The sequence below is a fragment of the Hipposideros armiger genome, unplaced genomic scaffold (genome assembly GCF_001890085.2).
Source record: "Hipposideros armiger isolate ML-2016 unplaced genomic scaffold, ASM189008v1 scaffold_283, whole genome shotgun sequence".
NCBI classification, from domain to species: domain Eukaryota; kingdom Metazoa; phylum Chordata; class Mammalia; order Chiroptera; family Hipposideridae; genus Hipposideros; species Hipposideros armiger.
The window spans coordinates 1734781-1753850 of record NW_017731633.1 but is presented as its reverse complement, the minus strand read 5'-3'; the positions used below and the strand labels follow the sequence as shown (position 1 = coordinate 1753850).

General features: G+C 47.9%; 1 protein-coding gene across 1 annotated transcript in view; it reads right to left on the bottom strand.

Annotated features, from left to right (window-relative positions):
• MYH14 (myosin heavy chain 14) overlaps positions 1 to 19070 on the bottom strand; it is a 96825-nt gene that overhangs the window by 49979 nt on the left and 27776 nt on the right. The window contains exons 12-24 of the mRNA XM_019658163.1: positions 16943 to 17061; positions 15515 to 15667; positions 15123 to 15296; positions 14603 to 14776; positions 13127 to 13241; positions 11243 to 11341; positions 9578 to 9765; positions 7607 to 7728; positions 5638 to 5707; positions 5316 to 5476; positions 4166 to 4274; positions 1876 to 2007; positions 799 to 1005 (exon numbers count right to left, since the gene is read on the bottom strand). Of these exons, the coding sequence (XP_019513708.1) occupies positions 799 to 1005; positions 1876 to 2007; positions 4166 to 4274; positions 5316 to 5476; positions 5638 to 5707; positions 7607 to 7728; positions 9578 to 9765; positions 11243 to 11341; positions 13127 to 13241; positions 14603 to 14776; positions 15123 to 15296; positions 15515 to 15667; positions 16943 to 17061 (1823 nt within the window). The remainder of the gene's footprint in view (positions 1 to 798; positions 1006 to 1875; positions 2008 to 4165; positions 4275 to 5315; positions 5477 to 5637; positions 5708 to 7606; positions 7729 to 9577; positions 9766 to 11242; positions 11342 to 13126; positions 13242 to 14602; positions 14777 to 15122; positions 15297 to 15514; positions 15668 to 16942; positions 17062 to 19070) is intronic.

Below are 19070 nucleotides of genomic sequence, written 5' to 3'. Positions count from 1 at the left end.
TGTAGCCAGCAGCCGCAGTGAGCGGCCGTCCAGAAGCCAGCGATTGATGTGCCTCGCCTGGGAAGAGCACAATGATAATACTAACATGGGCCAGTGAAGCAACGTCCTCCACACTAGACTGAAGAACAAAACGACAGCAACTTGTCTGCTCCCCTTCCCCCAATTCCCCTGTACTGGTCCCATCCCCCCAATTCCCCAATAAAAATCTTTAAAAAAAACCCAAAAAAACCCACACCTGAGCTCTTGAAATGTGGCCAGGATGACTGAGCAACGGAATTTTCCATTTAACTTATTGATTTTAAATTTAAAAACAATCACTGGAAAACTTTTAAGTATGTTTGGAATAACTTGGGTACGTCAATGTACTTTTTCAGCTGAAGAAGCTATGACACATAATAAATGCAGACGAAGTACTGCCAATGACAATTTAGCATCTGAGTTGAGATGTGCCACAAGGGTGAAGTACACACTGGATTTTGAAGGGCAGCCACGGGGGCGGGGTGGGGGTGGCTGGCCTGTGAAGGAAGCAGCTCAGAGGCAGATGGAGCCAGGAGTAGGACAGTGGCAGAAGAGGCCAGAGGATATCACTTCAGCACCTGAATCCAGCCATGCCTGAAGCCCATACATTCCAGAGTCTCCCATGATTTGAACCAAAAAAGGATTCTTTTTGCTTAAGCCACTTTGAGCTGAGTTTTCTGCAGATTCATGGCCCAAAGAGAAAGGTTTGCAGAAGCAAAGGTGGGCGGGAGAGACAGAAGGGTGTGGGGGAGGTGGCCTGCGGGCACTTGGGGACCAGACCTGTATGTGCTGCTGCAGCCTCTTTTTCTCGTTTTGCAGCTGGCGGCTGCACTCCTCCTCCTCCCCCACGCGGGCCTCCAGCTCTGCCACTACCAGCTCCAGCTCCTGCTTGCGGGCTGCCAGCCGCCCCCGGGTCTCCTCAGCCTCCGCACACAGCTCTGCTTCTGCTCGCAGTTGCTCTGCCAGGCGGGTGCGCTCCTCTTCCAGCTAGGGATGGGGTAGGAGGTCAGGGGTCGGCAGGCAATGCTCCCAAGATGGCTTTCAGTGGAGCACCAGGTCCCTCCTGCACCCTAATTCGCTCTGCTGTTTGACATACAGCTCCCGAACCTGTTCCTACCCCAGGTCCCCATCTCAGGATGCCTCCACATCCTTCTAGTCATGAGTCAGACCCCTGGGTACCGTCCTCTCCCTTAGCTCCTCACAGCCATCCGTCCAGCCCCATCCGTCCCTCCTGCCCCGTGACTCTCTCTGCTCTGTCCCTGCCTCTGTTCCCCTAGCCCCAACAGGCCCAGGCCTCATCCTTTCCCAGTGGATTCTCTCCCCAGCCTCTTTTCCAGCCTCCTGGCCTCCAGTCTCTCCCTCTTCCAGTCCATCCTCCAGATAGCCCCATAGAGGCCTTTCAACCATCTCACACTTCATTTAATACTCCTATGCCTAGCAATTTAATCAAAGGAAATAATTCAGAAAAAGTGAACAGACAAATGCTCAAGGGGTTTGCTTCAGCATTATTTTAAGATGCCAGAAATACAGGAAACAATCAATTTCCGCCTGGAAATCATAGCCCTGCCACATGGCAGAGCTCCTGGAGCCCAGCCCCCTGAGCATCTTGGTTTGGCAGAACCAGCCCCCCACCCAATACCCTGACTACATCCCCAGGGCCCTGCCTCCTGTACACCATGGCTCAACCACACCACACAATTTTGTATCCTATTGAGCCCCAGTATGCCTAGACTCTGCCTTATCCTACCCCTTCTCCCCACAGCCCTGCCCTGGTCACATCAGGCTCAGCCAGAATCCCCGCCCAGCTCAACTTGGCTCCGCCCACAGCCACACCCCACCCATGGCCCCACCTCTTACCTGTGTCAAGCGGCTCCGGAGCTCGCTGGCTTCACGGGCACTCTGCTGCTGTAGCTCCTGCACTTTCTGCAGCTCCTGAGCCCGAGCCTGCAGCACCTCATCCTGCCGCGTCACCTGCAGCAGTGGCTTCACCTAGGGGGAGGTCAAGGTAATGGAATAGGTGGGAGGCTGGTTGGCTGAGGAGCTAAGAGTTCACACCCTGATCAGGGCGGGATTCCTGGGTTCCAAGGCCAGCTCCTCCCCTGGCTAGCTGAGTGACCTCAGACAAGCACGTTAGTGTCCTCATCTATAAAATGGAGATAACAGCCCCTACAGCCCAGGGTTTTTGGAATGAGTTAACACTTGTAAAGAACAGTCAGGGATGCATGGCAAGCTGCCCTAAACGTGTTCCTTTTTTGCTAAATAAACCCTTTGCATACAAGAGACACTGGCTGCTGCTATTCTGTAGCACAGTGTTTCTCAAAGTTCTTAGTCCCAGGTCTATGGTGAGAGATGCACTTTACATGGTGTGATTCAGGTGGGAGTGACAGGCACCACACATCATTAACCGAAATGGAAGTTTCACAAAACTACCCTCCCCCTTGCTAAGTGGGATACACTCTGATAATTTCTGTTCTATTGCTTTCTATTCGGCTCTTCTTCGCTCTACTTGATTCTTCTCTACACGAGCCTTTTTCTATTCTATTATTTTCTTTTCTGCCCTAATTCATAGCGTTTATCACAGCTATAACTTGGTATTTATTAGTGGGATTCATTCATTGATAGCTGTCAAACCCGCCCTCCGCCAGCTCCCAACCTAGGGTAGGCCAACATTTTCTTAAAGGGCCAGCTAGGAAATATTTGGGGCTTTGCAGGCCATCCTGTGTCTGTTTTAATGATTCCACTCAGCTGCTGTTAATGCAAAAGCAGCCACAGACAATACAGTAACCAGTGGGCATTTACAAAAAGAGGCGGCTGGCCCTGGGTTTGCCAACCCCTCCCCTAGACCATGGGCTCCATGGGCACAGCTCTGCCTGTTTTTATTTACCATCTTATCACGATCCCCTAAAAAGTTACTGGCACATAGCAGGTGCTCAGTTAACACTGGCTGAGGGCATATAGGTTGACAGCTCAGACACTGTATTCAGAATCACACTGAACAGCAGGGCTTTTACCTCCAAATCTCCACACTCCTTCCTCTTCTCCAAGTCCCCATTGGGGAAACACCCTGCCCCCAAGCTCACAGAGGGCCTGATGACCTCGCTCCGCCCCTTTGCTTTGGGTGGGCATGTGGTGCCAGCCTGGCTCATCTGAGGTGTAGTGACTGATCTGGGATAGTCACATGATCCCAGCCAGGCCATGAGAGTGAAACCTGGGACTCTGAGTTCTGGCCTAGCTAAGGAAGTGGGGCTCAATCTGCTGGTGGCTCCCAAGTGGGAAAGTGTGCAGGTGACCCTCATGGAAGAAAGCCAAATGGGAGAACAGAATGTCGAGTAACTCACATCACTCTTTGGACCCTTGTGCAATAATGGTTTAACAATGGTTAATGAGTAGGCAGGCCTGAGTTGTCGAAAACCCACTCATTTCAAAGGAAGGACTGGCTCTTCCCCAGCTCCTGGGAGATCATCTCTAAACCCTTGGAATATCCTTCCTGATAAGAGTGACTTTGTTCACCTGGGGGCTTCTGCCACATGGTATCAACTTGACCTCTGGAGGGACTGGAGACGGAGTGACTAAGGTCAACCACGTGGGCGTTCAACCATGCCTATGTGACTGACCCCAATAAAAACTCTGGACACTGAGGCTCGGGTGAGCTTCCCCAGCAGGCACTATCTCATGTGTGTTGTCACATGTTGTTTCTGGAAGATTATGTGCTGTCTATGTGACTTCACTGGGAGCGACAAGGGGAAGCACCTGGTGTCTCCGGGATTCTGCCCTGTGCGCCAATCATTTTCACTGATTTTAATCTCTGTCCTTTCACTGTAATAAACTATAACCATGAGTATAACAGCTTCTCTGAGTTCCAGTGAATCATTGAATCTGAGGGGGTCCTCGGGACTCCCAACTCAGCCCCTGGATCCAGTTGCAACTGAAGCTATCCTACATGTTTTACTCATGTTGGTTTGAGTCAGATTTTTTTGTTACTTGCTACCTAAAGAATCCTGGCTAACAAAGGCCGGCCTGACTAGTCCCGTTTTATAGATACAGAAAACTGAGGCCCAAACAAGGAAGTCACTTGCTCAAGCAGACCTGTCCCCAAGGTCCTGTCTCCTCGCTGTTCAGGCCACACCATCTTGCCAGGCGCCCTCACCTTGATGAAGAGACGCCACCACTGCCAGTGTCTCAGCTTGAGGTAAGCCGCACAGTTCCGCTGCATGACCCTCAGTGCACTCTGCTGCTGCTGCCGCTTCTGGAAGGCCCTGAGTGGGGAAACAGGCATGTGGGAGGGTGCGTGCTCAGCCCCTCCAGGCCCAGCCCCCTTAGCAACAGAGCGAAGCCCCTTTCAACTAATCAACCATTATTAAATGCCTACTGTGTGCAAGCATCATTCTAGTATTGATAAATCTTATTGTATCCAGTTCATCAGTCCTCCTGTCCTTGACTCTCTCTGCCCTGTCCCCACAGCCCCAGTTCAGGCCTCATCTTTGCCCACCTGGACCCTCACCCCCACTTCCTCCCCAGCCTCCCAGACTCTAGTCCATCCCCAACATGCCTCCAGAGGGATCTTTCTACACCTACCCCTCCCATGCTCACAGCCCTCCTGTGCCTCCCCAGTATCCCTGGACAAGGTCCCCGACCCTCAGCCTGGTATCTGGGAGTCCCTTTTCCTCTGCTCCTTCCTCTGGGCCAGTTCCAAGGGAGAAGGAGACACTCCTACAAACTTCCCACATTCCAGAAGCGTGCCAGGTTCTCATATCACAGGGCCTTCGCACGAGCTGTTGCTCTTGCCTGAAACACTTCCCATTCTCCTTTGTCCACCTGGTCATCAAGTATAACCTGGGGGTGTCCTGGTCTGCAGGGCCTTCCATTGCACTTGTAAGACCCCCATCAAAGCACACCTTGCCCCAGACTGTGACACTTTGTGGTGTACGTCTCCCCTTCCAGACTTGAGTCCCTCAAGGATTGGCCAGTAGGATGATGACCTTGACCTGAATTACCTGGGGCTTTCTCTGTGTTAGCACTGAAAATCATACATCCTGGGAAACCTCCAGTCCCAGGCAAAGTGGGATGCTTGGTCGCCCTATGGAGGAGTCTAGCTTTTCTCTGTGTCCTCAGCATCGCTCAGCACTGGGCCTGCCCATAGGGGGCCTCAGCGACTGCAGAACAAGGAGCTGGCTCCATCCCTTTGTCTCTCAGCCATTCTACCATCTTGGAGGCCCTGACATCTGGAGCTATCTGGTCAACCCCTCCCTGTCCCAGCCTTAGCCAATGGGACCCCAGGAGACAGTGTGGTGCCCCACCTGCGAGCCAGGTATCCACGAGCAGCTGCCTGGAAGGACACAATGATGTCTGTGACCTTCAGGTCCCGTTCCTCTTCCAGATGAGCCAGGACCCCCGCCCGGAAGAAGATCTTGCTCTGTCCCACACGGTAGAGGTTGGGGTCCAGTTCTAGGGCCTGGATCTGTGAGGGGTGGGGAGAATGAGTGAGGACAAGGAGGGGCAATGACAGGAGAGGACCCAGCACCTCCTCCACACCTGGGACCACACACACACACACACACACACACACACACACACACACACACCCCTGTACCCCTCAGGCTCCACAGCGTACTCACTCACCATCTTCTCACAGGCCTGCTTCCCATCCATAAAGCCTTTGGGGATGGCGTTGGGTGTCAGAATTTCATACCTACAGTGGGCGGGGAGGGGTGGGGGGTAGAGAGTTACAGCAAACCGTCACCCTGGCTGGCACTGTGCTCAGAGTGACAAATAGCGATAACAAAGATGATAATAACAAGAACAGTAAAAAAAAATGAACATTCAATCATTTATTGAGAGTCACACACTGGGCTAAGAGCATTAATACCACCACCACCAACGTTGACAATAAAAGCTCCCACTCCTTGGAAACTTACCACGTGCTGACTATGAGCGTTTTATTACGCCACCACCATATTTTATCGAGACATAAAACAACAGTGGGTCTCAGAATGGAAATGTAAGAATAAAAAAAATTGCAGCCAATGTTTTTGAATACATACTTCTTATGTGTCAGGCCCTAAGCTAAGTGCTTTAAAGCAGTTTTGTTCAAATTTCTGAGTGCAACTCAGAGTAAAAATAATATATTTTATAAACACATACGTGTCTGTCCTCAGAGCCTTTCCCCTGCTGGATCTTGACATTTCATATAAAATAATGTGTGTTATATATACAATATATACACACATACATGTCATATATAATATACATTTTATGATTGGTGATCGAGAAAGGTGTGTGTGTGTGTGTGTGTGTGTGTGTGTGTGTGTGTGTGTGTGTGTGTGTTTCTCAATCAATCACCAGGGAGCTTGTTAAAATGCAGATCCTAATTCAATAAGTCTGGGTGGGGCCTGAAAATTTGCATCTCTAAGAAGCTGCCAGGAGATGTTGGTGCGGCTGGTCTGGGGACCACACTTTGAGTAGCAAACTACAGACCTGTACTGTCCGATATGGCAGCTACTGGCCAGCCACATGTGACTACTGAGTCCTTGAAATGTGGCCTGAGCAGTTGAGGAACTGGATTTTTAATTGTATTTAATTTTCACTAAGTAAAATTTCAATTTAAAAACCGAAGCAGTGTAAAAAATTTTTCTGTTAAACACGACTTCGTTGTTTTGATAGGACTACATTTCACTTTGACCACTGGAAATTTAGTGTCCGAACTGAGATGTACTGTGGGTGTAAGACATACCTCATTTTGAAGACTTTGTAGGAAAAAAGTATGCACGATATCTCAATACTGATTACATGTTAATATTACCTAATATCTTAGATTTATTGGGTTAAATAAAATATCTTGTCAACATTAATTGTGCCTGTTTCTTTTTACTTTAAAAAATATGGGGCCGGCTGAGTGGCTCAGTTGGTTAAGAGCTCGCTCAAGAGTTTGAGCTCTGAGCAACAGTGGTTCGAGTCCCGGCCCGAGCTGAGCAGCCGCTGAGCTGCCAACAGGTGGCAGGATGGCTCAGCTAAAAAATATATATATATGACTACTAGGGCTGGCCGAGTGGCTCAGTTGGTTAAGAGCTTGCTCAAGAGTGTGAGCTCTGAGCAACAAGGTCGCCAGTTCAATTCCCAGCCTGAGCTGAGCTGCCACTGAGCTGCCAACAGGTGGCAGGATGGCTCAGCTAATAAATAAATAAATAAATAAATAAATAAATAAATAAATAAATAAATAAAATATGACTACTAGAAAATTTTACACTGTATACAGGGCCCATTTTCTATTTCTTATGTACAGCACTGCTAAATACAGCTTATATGAGGTATAATTTTTATTATAATATTTACCATATTATTTGCTTCTTGTGTGTTGATATTTTTTGTCTTATCCTATTCCACGGCATTTTTTTAAAAATGCCGATTGCAACATGCTGATGGCAGTATAACACTCTATGTCCTTTCTCTTAGGGAGCACATTGAGTGGGTAATGTTCTCCCACATCACAGAGGAGAAAAGTCCCCTGGCTCAGAAGTAACAATGGGGGACTTTGGATACAGGTATAGTGGCTTCCTGGTCCAAGCCCCACCCCACGCCTCAACCGGCTCACCTCTGCCGGAACTCCTGGAAGAGAATGCGGTTGGGGAAGCCCTGACGACAGATGCGGATGCCCTCCAGGACACCGTTACAGCGCAGCTGGTCCAGCACCAGCCTGGGCTCCAGCTTCCCTGCCTGTGGAGAGAGGTTCATATGCGCGGGGTCAGTGCTGGCCATTAGGGGGCGCCACTCACTGGATGGGGGCACCACTCATTGGAGGACAGCGGCCAAGGTGGAATGGCCATTTTTTTGGCCAGGCAAAAAATGGTTGGCAATTTCATATGGTCCAACCTAATTTACTGAGCACCTACTACATTTCAGGCAGAAATCCGTGCCCTGAGGGAGCTCACAGTCCACTGGAAGAGGTTCACAATAAATGTGGTCAAGAAATCATTAATAGGGGTGGCCGGTTGGCTCAGGTGGTTAGAGCGTGGGCTCATAACACCAAGGTTGCCGGTTGGATTCCCACATGGGCAAGTGAGCTGTGCCCTCTACAACTAGATTGAAGACAACTGCTTGGCTTGGAGCTGAGCTGCCAGTGGGTGTCCGGTTGGCTCAGTTGGTTGGAGGGCAGTGCATGTAACACCAAAGTTACCGGTTCGATTCCCACATGGGCCAGTGAGCTGCGCCCTCCCAGCAAAATCAGGAGATTTATTAAATAAAAGGGGACTGAGAAAAACAAGTAAATATGTACTATATTATAGGACCCAGGTTTCTCCTTGTTGCAAGAAAAAAAAAGTTACAAATTTGTATAAGGGAAACAGTTACAAATAACTCTGTGATGTTGGGCTGGATTTGACATACTGGTATGAACTCATGATTTTCAATACAGAAAGCTAGTTCTAAAAATAAATATAAAAGTAAATGTGTACATACATATACATGTGTACATGCGTATACCTATGTATATGCATGTATATACATTTAAGTATATATGCATAGCTCTGTTTACTGAGAGGTCCTGGGAGTGACACCCTAAAACCATTGAGCACACTTAGAACCCAGATCTTAGACTCTAAGTACCATTCTCCACTAAAAAGGACCAAGGCTTCTTAGAGAAATGGCTGTCCATGCATGCCATATTTCATCAAATATAAGCTACCATCAATTATAAGACACACTGTTATTTTATATACCACCAAGAAAGAAAAACTGCTGTCAATTAAACTGACAAGCTATTGATTATAAGCCATATCCCAACTTCAGAGATGCTAAAGTATCAGAAATAAAAGTGTCTTAGATTTAATAAAATATGGTGTTTGCAGACAAGAGAAAAGAGAAACACACCCAATAACCCACCCAATAACCATAGCTACTTTCCGAGGACAGTGTAAGCCTCGAGCACCTAATTTTGTGGTCTTATTTTCCACTTATGTTGACCCCTTTCCACAAGGCCCATTCTGTGATTTTCCCAACAAAAAAAACTTTTGGTGCTTTGGGAGGCCAGGCATGGTCTCCCCACACCTACGTGACAGCTCCAGCCCCAACGGCCTTCTTTCTATCCCTTGGACCTTCCATGCTCCAAACTACCACAGGAACTTTGCATGAGCTGTTCTGCTCAGAACACCACTTATCCTTCAGAGCTCAGTTGACACCTCCTTCAGGGAGCCTTCTCTGACTTCACTGACCAGATCAAACCTTATGTGATACTTACCACCCCTGCAAATTCAATTGGACATTCATTGTGGGTGTTTAGTTGAATGTCTATGTGCCCCATTAGACTGTGAGAATAGGGGTTGGCTGTGCTTCTCTCTCTAATGTATCCCTATTACCTGGCACTTAGTAGGTGCTCAATAAAATTTAAGTCCCATGAATGAATGAATTTCCCTAACAGGGCATTAAGTCTGGGAGGAGAAGTAACTCACTCAAAGTCACACAGCCAGTCAGAGGTGAGTCTGGGACCAGATGTGGCTCCAGCCAAGTCAAGCAGCCAGGCCTTGACCCACTGCCAGGGCTGCCCCAATCCCCGAGCCGGGTCACTTACCCTCTTCTCATGGTTGGGTACAATACAGCGGACAAAGCTGGGGTTGGTGTTGCTGAGTGTGGCCATGAGGCGGCTCAGAGACTCCTTGTAGAGCTGTCCCACTGTCCGGAACATGCCCCGGCGGGGGCGTCCACCCGGTGGGCCATCCCCAAGGCTGCTCACCTGCTCCAGACCCACAATGCCCTCCACTGTGTGAAGAGAAAATCAGATGTAGGGAGAGAATGGCAACCTGGTTTGGGGGGACTGGGTTGGCCAAAGGTCAAGGGTCTTACCATTTATAGGATCTGACACTTTATATATGAAACACCTCACCTTCCTGCTAAGGTAGGTATTACTATCCCCATTAGACTGACAGGCAAACTGAGGCTCAGAAAGGTAGAAGACTGTAGCCAAGGCAACACAGCTTAGAAACTGCAGATCTAGGATTTGAACCCAGGCAGTGGGAGACCTCTTGAAACCTGGCCTCTGACACCTCTTCTCCTCAAGGATATTATCTCCATTTTCCTTATTGACAAATGATGATGACAACAACAGTAAATGTTTATTTAGCACATATTCTCTGCCAGGCAGTGCTCAAAGCACTTTACATATGCTGGCTTATTTATGGGCCTGTAAGAATTGCCCCATTTTACAGATGAATTTTTAGGAACCTGAGTCATATGAAAAATGTAATAGGGGACCCCCAGTCGGGACCCCCTCTCATTTTGAGAGCTGTTACTTTCTGCCCTAATAAAACTATCCTCTGCTAAAACTTTAAGAAAAATAAATAAAAAATAAAAAATAAAAATAAAAATGTAATAAAGCCTGGCTTTTACATGGAATATTTGAAATAATATGCCTCCATATTGAGCATTTTTCAAGGAAGTCCTAATTTCATGGTAACTCTGTTTCTCTGTTGTCATTGGATGGTATCACTTCAGCTAGTGAGGAATACTCATTCCTCCGTCTCGAGTTCAATGATTGAATCATGCCAGGTTTCTCAGGATCCTGCAGCTGGGGCAAAATCTGATGTCCTGCTGTCTCCAATAATGAGGGTCATCAGAGGTCAACCAGATAATCCGCACTTAGGCCTGCCGGGCCGGTGTATGGTGGGGGCTCAGATACGGCATTTTCCTCCCTAGGTTCAACTCTCCCTTCCACCGCCATACTTCCAGTTATTATCAAAATGATAATGATCACTTATTAAGTTCTTATAGCACAGGTAAAAGCTAAGGCTCTGGGATCCGATGTCCTGGGTTCAAATCCCAGCTCTGCCACTTACTGGCCATGTGACTTTGGGCTGGTCACTTAACCTCTCTGTGCTTCAATTTCCTCATCTGTGTAATGGGGTAATAGTACTAACACCTGCCTCATTGGGTCGTTCAGAGGGTCCTATGTGTTAATAACCGTAAAAGGGCTTTGAACAGTGCACAGAACATAGTAAACACTCAATACATTTCAGCTGATACTATTACAGTTGTTTGTACTTTTACATGCGATTTAGTTAAAAGAAGGCATTCAGTCCAGAAACTGCTGAGGAAGCTTACAAGGAGGAAGAAGAAGCAAGAGAAGCCTCCTTATGGAGAGGAGAGGGGACAAAACCAGGTTGAAAACCAGGTTCCCGGTCCAATAGACCCACCCTCCTTGTCCGGCAAATCTCACCCATCGATGCACAGCAACACCCACCCCCTGGCGGAGAAATGGCAGAGCCGTGCCTCCCTGAAGATCCTGGGGGTGATGAAGGGAAGGAGCCAAGGAAAGAGAACTGCTGGAAGCCCCCATGTTCTGGGGGATGAGGACAGATGGGGGGAGATGCAAAGGGAGTAGCATGAGAAGAGAGGAAGAAGAGAAGGTGGCAGGAAGAAAAAAGAGAGGGTTATTAGTCAACAGCACAGGACAAAGCAGAAGGGAGAACCTAAGTGCTGGCCAGAAACCTTTAAAACCAAGGAGACCGGCCTGTTCACCTTTGTGTCTATCCACTGAGGGCATCAATGTTGGCTGAAAGGACGAGTGTCCTTGTGAGAACTCAGTGCCAGGGGCAAAAGATCTCTCTCCCTAGAGGTTGACTCTTTATCTGTTTTATTAGGTGTGTGTTTTTGCCCTGGCTGCCAGGAAGCTCTAGGACTAACAATGCCCCTGCCCAGCTTGTTGTGTTTGCTGCTTTGAGGAGAACTTGTCTCATTTGCCTTTACCCCTGGGCTGCCAGGATGCTGGGCACCCAACTCTGGGCTCAGAGCCACTGTAATAGAGGCTGATGCAAAAATTGCCCCAATTTCCCACCCTTCTCTGTGACTTGCAGCTCCTCAAATCTGAGCTGGCCTTGTGACTGCTTTGTTCAGGAGAACTGTGGAAGAATTAACTTCCACTGTGCCAGGTTCTAGTCTAGGACTCAAGAGGCTTTGCTGCTTCTTTGCAAAGGATTCACTCTTGGAATCCTTTGAGATCCAGGAACTATTACGTGTCCATGAATTAAGCACAGATTTTTTAAGAAGCTGGGAAGGGGGAGATTTTCAGCCCGAAGGAGATGATTTGTAACACCAAACACTACTTTTCAGTCCCTCTTGTGTAAACTATATGAGACATAAATATCAAATTTCTCTTTCTTAAATCAGCTCACAAGATCAAAGTACCCCATGTCCTTTTGCTCTGTGAGTTCATTTTGGGAACCACTCATCTTGTTTATTTTGTTCCCTTGCCTAATTGTATGGGCTAGCACTTCTACAGCTATGCTTTTCACTTCAATAAAAGAATAAGGCAAACTGACAGAGTCAAAAAAGCTGAAATCAGGAAAAATCAGGGTGCTAGCCTTGCCAGTTGCATTAAGTCATCTCCCAAACCTCCTCTAAGGGTGGGTGGGGGTGAGGGGGCGTTAACAGACAAGGGTTGGGAAAATGCAGGGTCCTACCACAAAGACATTTGGCTTTTCTGCCCATGCCTCCTGGAAGTGTCATTTCGAAAAGACTCATGGCTAAATTCACATGGGTCTTGTTGGAGCAAGAAAACTCTCTAAAATTATATCTCGGTCTGTTGCTCATTTCTTTTTCCCTGGGGCCCTGAAAGGAACTTTGTGAGAGGGCAAAGAAAGCAAAGCCTAAAAAATGACCAATCTGTAAAATACCATTCTTCTGCGTTTTCTTGTTGTTATTAAATTTTTTTTAGTCAAATCTCTTGATTTTTCAAAGGATCATATGCCATCTGCAAATAATAAGTTATCTCTTTCTTTACAATAGTCACATACTTAATTATTTTTCTGGTCTGATTGCATACACCAGTATCGCCAAAACAGTGTTTCACAGCAGTGTTGACAGTGGGTATCCTTGTCTTGTTTCTGATTAAGGAGGAGTGTTTTATCATTGACTATGATGCTGGCTTAAGATAGCAATCAATCAATCAATCAATCAATCAATCACTAATTGGGAACATTATTGTGAGGCTGGCCTGCCTACATCAGTTCTGCATCTGAGCAGACAACACAGGTTCAGAACTTAACCTCTGAAACAAAGTTGCTCACACTATGGTTTGGGAGAAGAAATGCCCAGAGCACCAGGGCCAGGGGAAGTTGATCCTCACCATCTTTCCAGATCTCCGCAGTTAGCCGGTCCGTGCTCTGGTGCAGGAGGGCTGCAACATTGTCATTTAGAGGGTCCATGTTCTTCATCAGCCACTCATTGGCCTTGTAGTCAACCTGAATGAAGTCAGCATTGAGGGTGATGAACTTGCAGGTTCATTAGCACTCCAGGTAGCTCAGGGAGCCTAGCCTCCCAGAAGCTCTGAGATGCCCAGCTCTGGGGCTCACCACAGAAGAGAGCATTGGTGCCACCTTGTGTCCATATTCTGAACTGCACCAACATGGCCCTCTCCCTTACTTTCCTGCCAACCTCTATGATCTCATTTACCACCACTTTCCTCCTTATCCATTCTGCTCCAGTCACACTGGCCTCCACACTGTTCCTCAAATGTGCCAGCGCATTTCCACCTCAGGGTTTTTCTCCCTGCCATCCTCACTGCCTGGAATTACCACGCTGTGGATTTTCCCATGGCTGGCTCCTTCCAAGTCCTCAGGGCTTTGCTTTGAGGCTCCCAGAGTCACAGTCATGACCACCACAACTCGTTGTACATGTTCCCTCCACCAGACAGGGGCTCCCTGAGGCCAGGGCCCAGGTCTGACAGCCCAGCACAGGGCTGGGCTCACGAGAGGTCTTAGAAAATGTATGGGAAACTCACAGAATGCTAGACACAAGAAACATGTGGCTTCTGCCTCCCAGCATTTGTGTATGCTGTTCCCTCTGCCTAGAGAGCCCTTCCCACCCTTCGCCTATCCTTTCTGGCTGCCTGTTACTCATCATTTACACCAGGCGTCAACTACAGCCCACCTCTTTTTGTATATAAAGTTTTATTGGACTACAACCTTCATTTATATATTCATTTATGTATTACCTGTGGCTTCCTTCATGCTACAGTGGAATTGTGCAGTTGTGACAGAGGCTGGCCCACAAAGCTGAAACTATTTACAGAAAATGTTTGGCGACCCCTGGTTTAGATTTCAGACACAGCATTGCTGTCCTCTGTGAAAACCTTCCCTTAACATTCCTCCTCTGGGCTTTGACACTGCCCTTAGCTGCCCCCATTAAAGCATCTATCAGCCTTATGTCCTAATAGTCTTTATTTGTGTCCCTTCCAGATAAGGACCTTTGTGAGGACAGAAACCATGTCTGACTTAGAGCCTTAGCTTTACTCAACAAAGGGCTGAGCACACAAAACGCACATGTTTGCTGAGTGAGCAGATAAAATGCACATAATTCTCCTCCTGGTGAACTCCTTCCATCCCCCAAAACCTACCACAAATACTCTCTCCTTGAGGAAGCTTTGCTGACTTCATCAGAGAGTCCTCACTCTACCTTGGACTTTCCTGGCCCCTGCCCTGGCAGTGTCTTGTCTCAGTGGACATCTGTGGCCCCTGCTTTCCCTCTGCACCCCCTCCCTATACCTGTAGCCAAGTGGTCCCCACTCCCGCCCACATGCCCTGAGACTGGGCCCCACCTTTACCTTGCCCGCATAGTGCAGGACACTGAAGTCGGCCTGGTCTCGCAGGTGCCTCGGCCGCTGGAACTTGGGGTGGCCGCCCTGCTCCTGGGCCACCTTCTCTACGAAGGACTTGTCTGTGGCCTTTGGGAACCAGCACTCCTCGTCCAGCAGGGCCAGGAGCCCGGGGGGGTTGGCCTGACCATTGACAGGAAGGGGAGACTAAGTCAGACCACCAAATATTGGACACTTTGGCTGTGGCTAATTTTTAGTTCTCATAAGTGACACTTGGACTTACAACCAAATGTGAATGAGAATAATAGTTACAGTTACAGCCATCAATTAGCCCTTTGATTCAAGCCAGGCCCTGTGGCAGGCACATTTCCGGTTGTATTATCTGGCGGTTACACGGGCCTGTGTCATTTTCTCCATTTTACTGATGGGGAGGCCTGAGGTCAGCAGGGTGAGGAGCTGGACCACAGTCGTGGCCAGTGTGGGAGATGGGTATAGGGGGTGGGGGTGGGAGGAGGTGCCACAGGCTCACCGGCCGCTCGATGAGGTCAATGCAGGGCTGCAGGTCAAGGCCAAAGTCGAGAAAGGTCCAGGGGATGCCCTCACGCTGGTACTCCTCCTGCTCCAGGACGAACATGGTGTGGTTGAAGAGCTGCTGCAGCTTCTCGTTGGTGTAGTTGATGCACAACTGCTCGAAGGAGTTCAACTGTAGGGGATGAGGGGACGCGTGAGAGAGGGAACAGGGACCCAGAGAGAGGGGACGGGGACCCAGGGAGATGGGAGATGGGGACCCAGAGAGAGGGGATGGGGACCCAGGGAGATGGGAGATGGGGTCCCAGAGAGAGGGGACGGGGACTCAGGGCAAGGGGAACAGGGCCAGAGTGATGGTGCCCTCCTGGCCCTCTGGCGGCACAAAGTGCAGACCTGGAAGATCTCAAAACCAGCGATATCCAGGATACCCAGGAAGGAGGCGCCCTGGCGGGGGCTGCGATCCAGAGCACGGTTGAGGCGCAGGACCAGCCAGCGGAAGAGGCGCTCATAGGTGGCCTTGGCCAGGGCCTCCAGTGCGAAGTCAGCCTGCAGGGCATGGTGCACAGTGAGGGCTGGGCCTGCACATCAGTGGCCTCAGCCCATCCCCCAGGGCTGGCAGGAAGACACTGGGTGGGGACCAGGCCCTCTCATGGTTCATCAAGAATGATGACATGAACAACAGCCAACCAATGAAACCCTACTGTGTGCCAGGTACAATGTGAAGTGCTCAGGGCCCATTAGTTCATTAATCCTCCCCCATCCCTTGAACCAATTTTAACAGTATAACAGTTAAGAGGGTGGTCTCTGGAGCCTGGCAACCTGGGTTTGAATCCTGGCTCTGCCACACAGTGGCTGTGTGACCTCACACATGTGAATAAACCTGTCTATGCCTGTTTCATTATCTGTAAAATGGATCCTAAAAATAGTACCTCAGGTGAGAGGTGAGAATGGAACCCAGGTCAGCATGACCCCCAATATCTAGTCCTCATCTCCCCCACTGTGTCTTCTTCGCCCTAGTACCTCAAGTCCAGCCCGGAGCCAGACAGTGGCCTCTGCCCAAATGCTGGATTCTGACAACCTCTAGCTTGTGTTAATTTTTCTCCATTCCCACTGCTGCCACCCCTGGTCTGAGCCGCATTGTCATTTGCCTGGACTATGGCAGTAGCCTACTCATGACTCCACGCTTCCACCTGCAACCCCCGGACCCAATTGTCCACGCAGTAGACAAGGGGGTCTTTACAAAAGACAAACTGAATCAAGTTGCTCCCTGGGTCAAACCCTTGCTGACCTGCGGCACTCTGAATAAAACTCACCTCCTTACTGTGGCCCCTAAGATCCTGTGTGATCTGTCCCTTCCCAACCTCTCTGACTGCAGCTTCAACCACCCTCTTCCTCACTCTCTAGATTCAATGACCTCCTTAACATTCCCAACTCACCAAGCTTGCTCCAGCCCCAAGGCCTTTACATGGGCTGCACCCTCTGCCTTGAACAATTTGGCTCAATTAGAACATTACCTCCTCAGAGAGGACCTTCCTGACCACCCTAAGCCCCTCCTTCATAAAAGACATTACCACCTACAAGCATCCCGCTTATTTATCTTCTTTCATTATCTGTTTCCCTACTATAGCCTGAGCTCCATGAGGGCATGACTTTGCTTCCAATACTGCTTTTATTCCCAGCACTTAGACCAGAGCCGGTAACCCAGCAGACCCTCGGCAAAAGTTTGTTGTGTGAGTGAGGAAAACCAGCATAAACCGCTTAAAGACCCAGGACCACGGTACCCAGATCGCCCTGTGCCCTCCCGCCACCAGCATCACCCACCTGTTCCTTGGTCTGAGCTTTCTGCACGTAGTCTCGGCCAACTTTGATGCGGGGGGTGAGCAGGGCACGGGAGAAATCCGTCACCCCCAGACCCAGGAGGCGGCAGAGTTTCTGGGCAGCTGAGGACGAGAGGCACCAAGATCAAATCAGCACTGGGAAGTAGCCATGGCACCGCCTCCCACTGTTGGTGGAACAAAGCTGGCCCAGCCTTTCCCACAAGAAGCATCACAGGTCCTAAAAGTGTGCATGTTCTTTAGCCCAACCATTCTCCTTCTGGGAACCCAAGTGGCCAAAAATAACCCCCGATGTGAGCAAAGGCTGGACTGCGAGGATGTTCATCACAATATTGTTTACACTGGAGAAAAACAGGAAACAACCTGAATGTCCAACAATTGCGGATTGATTAGAGGAGTAGAGTCCGTCCATTTGAATAGCTGTTCTACTGTTGCTAAAAACTACGTTGGAAACTCATTACACATTAAACTTAAGATGTGTGCATTTCATGATATGTACATTTCACTTTGAATCAAAGAAAGAGTTGTAAACAAAGATTGGGCGCCAGTTAGACATGAAGGCTGAAGTGTGTATGTGTGACCTGCACCCATGTCTGCAACTTTAAAAATGCACAAGAAAATAAGGTGGATGAATGATGGATGGAGAGATATCTAACAAAGCAAGTGTAGTAAAATGCTAATGGTAGAATCTAGATGGTGAATAGCTGGGGGATTATTATAAAATTCTTTCAATTTTTCTTTAAGTTCGATGATTTCCTAATAAAATGTTGGGGGAAAAGTTATTGGAATACGAGTTAATTGAGGTGGCCAAACCTAAAGCAAATATTGAAAAATTAATTGTTCTTCTACATTATGGAAAAGAGGAAAAAAGGAAAAATAAAAAAGAAGACATAATTTACAATGACAACAAAAATAAACAGTCTAGAATGAAAATGAGGGCAGCAAATGAAACACTTTGGCAAATGTAGAAACATAACATATTACTAAATAAGTCTTTTCAACTTTTCTACATGTTTAAAAATTTTTTACAAGAATATGTTGGGGAAAAATTATGTTGCAAACTATTTAATGAAACAGAACAAAGTGTGTAATACACTAAAAAGGAAAACACTTAGGTTACAAAACTTTATGTAATATACATTCTATTTTTGTAGGAAAAACAAATTGCATAAAAAAATGCCTGAGTGTCAAAATGCTAAAACAGATGTTTTTGCAAAAGATGGGGGTGTTTCTTTTTTCTGCTCTGAATTCAAATGAGAATTAGAAGTGTTTTCAAGCACCTATCACTTCCATAATGGGAAAACAGTTACTACAAATACTCAGCTCTGGCAGAAATGAAAAAAGAAAAAAGAAACACTTTGGCAGGAAATACACCAAAATGTCAACAGTGATTAGTTCTGAGAGGTGAGGTCATGAAGATTTAAATTCCAACCCCACCCTTTTTTTTTTTTTTTGGTGCAATTACAGTTTCTTATTCTTGTACAGCAACCTTGTATTATATGGGAAGTATTTAAGCACCAACATAAGAAGGCTGACTAAAACGCATGTAATGTGCAAGGTAGTACTACGCTGCCAGGAACAGGATGGTTTTATAGGGTTCTAAGCCTTTGCATTTTGCCGGCTGGTGAAGCCTGTGGACTGCTTCTCCGATGAATGTTTGCAAATGCAGAAAAAATGAAATACACAGGATTTCAAAGAAGACTGATTATAGTGACATACAGTTCTCCCCGCAGATCCCAGATGAAGAAACCCCAGTACAGTTCTAGTTGAAAACCTTGAAAAGTTACCCCCCAGTGCATTTTGGGGGAAAGGCAGGTTTCCAAATAGTTTATAAATTCTGGTCCCAATCTTGCAAATCAAATGAAAAAGTGAGTGTGCACCAGTGAATGAAGACAGCCCCAACACCTCGGGTGATAGCTCTGATCCACACATCGTGGTTGATGCCCCTTCCTTCATATTTTCTGTGTTGTACTGCTTTTGAAAATGAGCCCATAGGGGCCGGCCGAGTGGCGCAATGGTTAAGAACTCGCTTGGGATGCCAGAGGGCCCCGGTTCGGATCCCACATATGAGGGCCAGTGACACTGCCCTCTATAGCTAAGATGCTGAACAACAG